Source organism: Aristolochia californica, unplaced genomic scaffold, assembly GCF_029961685.1.
Source record: "Aristolochia californica isolate CCGP_79_NKW_82.1479 unplaced genomic scaffold, dmAriCali1.0.hap1 SCAF_14, whole genome shotgun sequence".
Lineage (NCBI taxonomy): Eukaryota > Viridiplantae > Streptophyta > Magnoliopsida > Piperales > Aristolochiaceae > Aristolochia > Aristolochia californica.
In genome coordinates, this window is record NW_027181815.1 from 12,262,275 (window position 1) to 12,264,722 (window position 2,448).

General features: G+C 42.3%; 1 protein-coding gene across 1 annotated transcript; it reads left to right on the top strand.

The window, feature by feature from the left end:
• Positions 1-205: 205 nt before the first annotated feature.
• Positions 206-1,273, top strand: LOC137949399 (purine permease 3-like). The gene has a single exon (XM_068795461.1). It carries the CDS (start codon positions 206-208, stop codon positions 1,271-1,273), a length of 1,068 nt encoding a protein of 355 aa, XP_068651562.1.
• Positions 1,274-2,448: the final 1,175 nt, after the last annotated feature.

A 2,448-nucleotide genomic window follows, 5' to 3' on the forward strand; every position in this document is an offset into this window, starting at 1 on the left:
CGACTGCTGCTAGTTTGACTGCTAAATAAGGAGAAATTTCGCAGTGGGTAGATTAAAGTGAAGCTGAACGCAATATAAATAATTAGCTCCTCTCTGCGTCCTTCCCCATCCATCAAGATCAGATAATTACAGTCGGGACTAGAGATTTCACTGAAAACTCCCCCATCTTTCTCCTTGTTCAGAAACTGAAGCTTTGGCCGTGGAAATGGAAAGGAGCTTGGAGGAAGGATCTCTCAGTCCCGAAAACAAGAATACCGACATGGATGTGGCACCAAAACGCCATGTCAACTGGTGGATCCTCCTTCTCAACGTTGCTTTTGCGGCTGTGGGAACCATTGGAGGGCCTTTGCTGATAAGGCTTTACTATCTCCATGGAGGGAACAGAAAATGGATTGCGAGCTGGGTTCAGACGGCCGGATTTCCGATTTTTCTGATCCCACTCTCTGTTCTATTCTCTCGAAGTAAGCTTGCAGGAGCCCCGTTCTGGGCAGAGCCAAAGCTTCTAATTTCCAGTGCAGTCATTGGTCTTCTCATCGGCCTTGACAACTTTATGTACTCGCTAGGCTTGTCGTACCTTCCCGTCTCGACCTCTTCCTTACTCTTCTCCACCCAGCTCGCTTTCACAGCTTTCTTCGCTCTCATCATCGTCAGGCAGAAATTCACTCCTTATTCCACTAACGCCGTCGTGTTGATGACCCTCGGAGCTATCCTTCTGGGTATCAGGAAGAATGGAGACAGACCTCCCCACGTTACCAACAGTGAGTACTTGTTGGGATTCGTCATAACACTGGGAGCGGCTTCACTGTTGGGATTTCTTCTGCCTTGCATCGAGACTTGCTTCGCCAAGGCAAGCAGAGCCATTACGTACCCAGTGGTGATGCAGTTTCAGTTCGGCACCACCTTCTTTGCCACTGTTTTCTGCACGATTGGGATGCTGATAAACAACGATTTCTCAGCCATGGCAAGGGAAGCTAGAGTCTATGAGCTGGGAGAAGTCAAGTATTACGTAGTCTTGGCTTGCTGTGCAGTAATGTTTCAGTTTCTTTTCATGGGGATGTTAGGAGTTGTCTTCTGCACATCCTCTCTTTTCTCAGGTGTGCTTACTGCTACTCTCCTTCCAATGACTGAGGTAGCTGCTATTATATTCTACCATGAAAAGTTCACAGGAGAGAAGGGAATGGCACTGGCTCTCTGCATCTGGGGTTTCACCTCTTACTTCTACGGATCCTATAGAAGCGTGAAGAAGCAGGAGAAACAAGCTGAATCTAAGTAAAAAATCTGTAAATTTTTCTCAAACAGGCAGATTTGTATTTTGAGCTTACAGAAATTCTTCAGATAGTCTTTCGTAAAGGGTCTGAGATATTGCATTGCGTCAATTGTTTTGCTTGTTGTTGGCTCCTCTTCTTTGTATTCAAATGTAAGAATCTCTCAGAAGAAATAAAGAATTTGCTGTTGATAAGTTGATAGCTTAACCGGGTGAGTTGGTCGTCTTGACTCTTTGGATCCTTGCCTTCATCATTTTGCTGTATTTTTTTTTCTTCACGAATCTTGACGATTGCATTTGGAAGCAAGTCCAGTCTAACTGCATACGCCATCAACCTCTGAAATAAGTACCTCCTTTGAATTGTATAGGCATAAGACAACCAAAGGTGCTTTCTAATGCCCATTGCTCACTGGTGATGGGAACTTAAAACCTTTTCCAGATTGATCATACCCATTAAACAAATTAATTATAAGAGAAAATTTCAATTCAATCTTTCTTGTCTCTAAAGAAACAAAACAACTCGTACATCCCCTCCCTCCCTTCTCCTAGAAAGTCTCCTTCACTTCTTCCTCTCTACAACTCATGGATCTTGTTAATTTGTCCCTCTTCCTCCTCTGTATAAATTCCTTCAATTACAGCACTCACTCTATATTATCCACCTAGCCGAGGTGAGATTCGAAACAAAGGAGGAGAGTAAACCAAAACAAGAAAATGAATTGTAAACCAGAGATGAGGAAAGGAAAAAAATTTAAAACAAAAGAAAACAGAGAATAAAAAGGAATGAACCAGGCAGCTAAAAACTCGCAAGATTTAAAAGGTATGAACAGTAAAAAAAAGAGAGAGATTCACAAGATTGATGAGAAAAAACGTTGTCTTTGCAAATTGACAAGATATCAATTTATATACCCAAATTGTTAGTTTGAGTTTCCCTCTTATGAGGAAGATGGCCTATTTTTGTGAAGCCCATGTGGGGTTAAAGCTCACAGAAAGAAAGTGGGATTCTTGGCTCGACCCATTTCTATGAGGGTTGAGTAAACCCTAAAAGATCTTTTTTTGTTCAAGTGTGAAGGAAAAGAGAAAGAGGGCAACCACCAAGATAGAAGAGGCAGAAAAATCAGCACTATCCAGTTTCATCAAGAGGCATTCATGGTCAGATTAAGCTGAAATTTTATGGGCACATTTGT

What these genes read in the sequence shown, in the direction of transcription:
- LOC137949399 (XM_068795461.1), top strand. Translation starts at nt 206, where the DNA reads ATGGAAAGGAGCTTGGAGGAAGGATCTCTCAGTCCCGAAAACAAGAAT.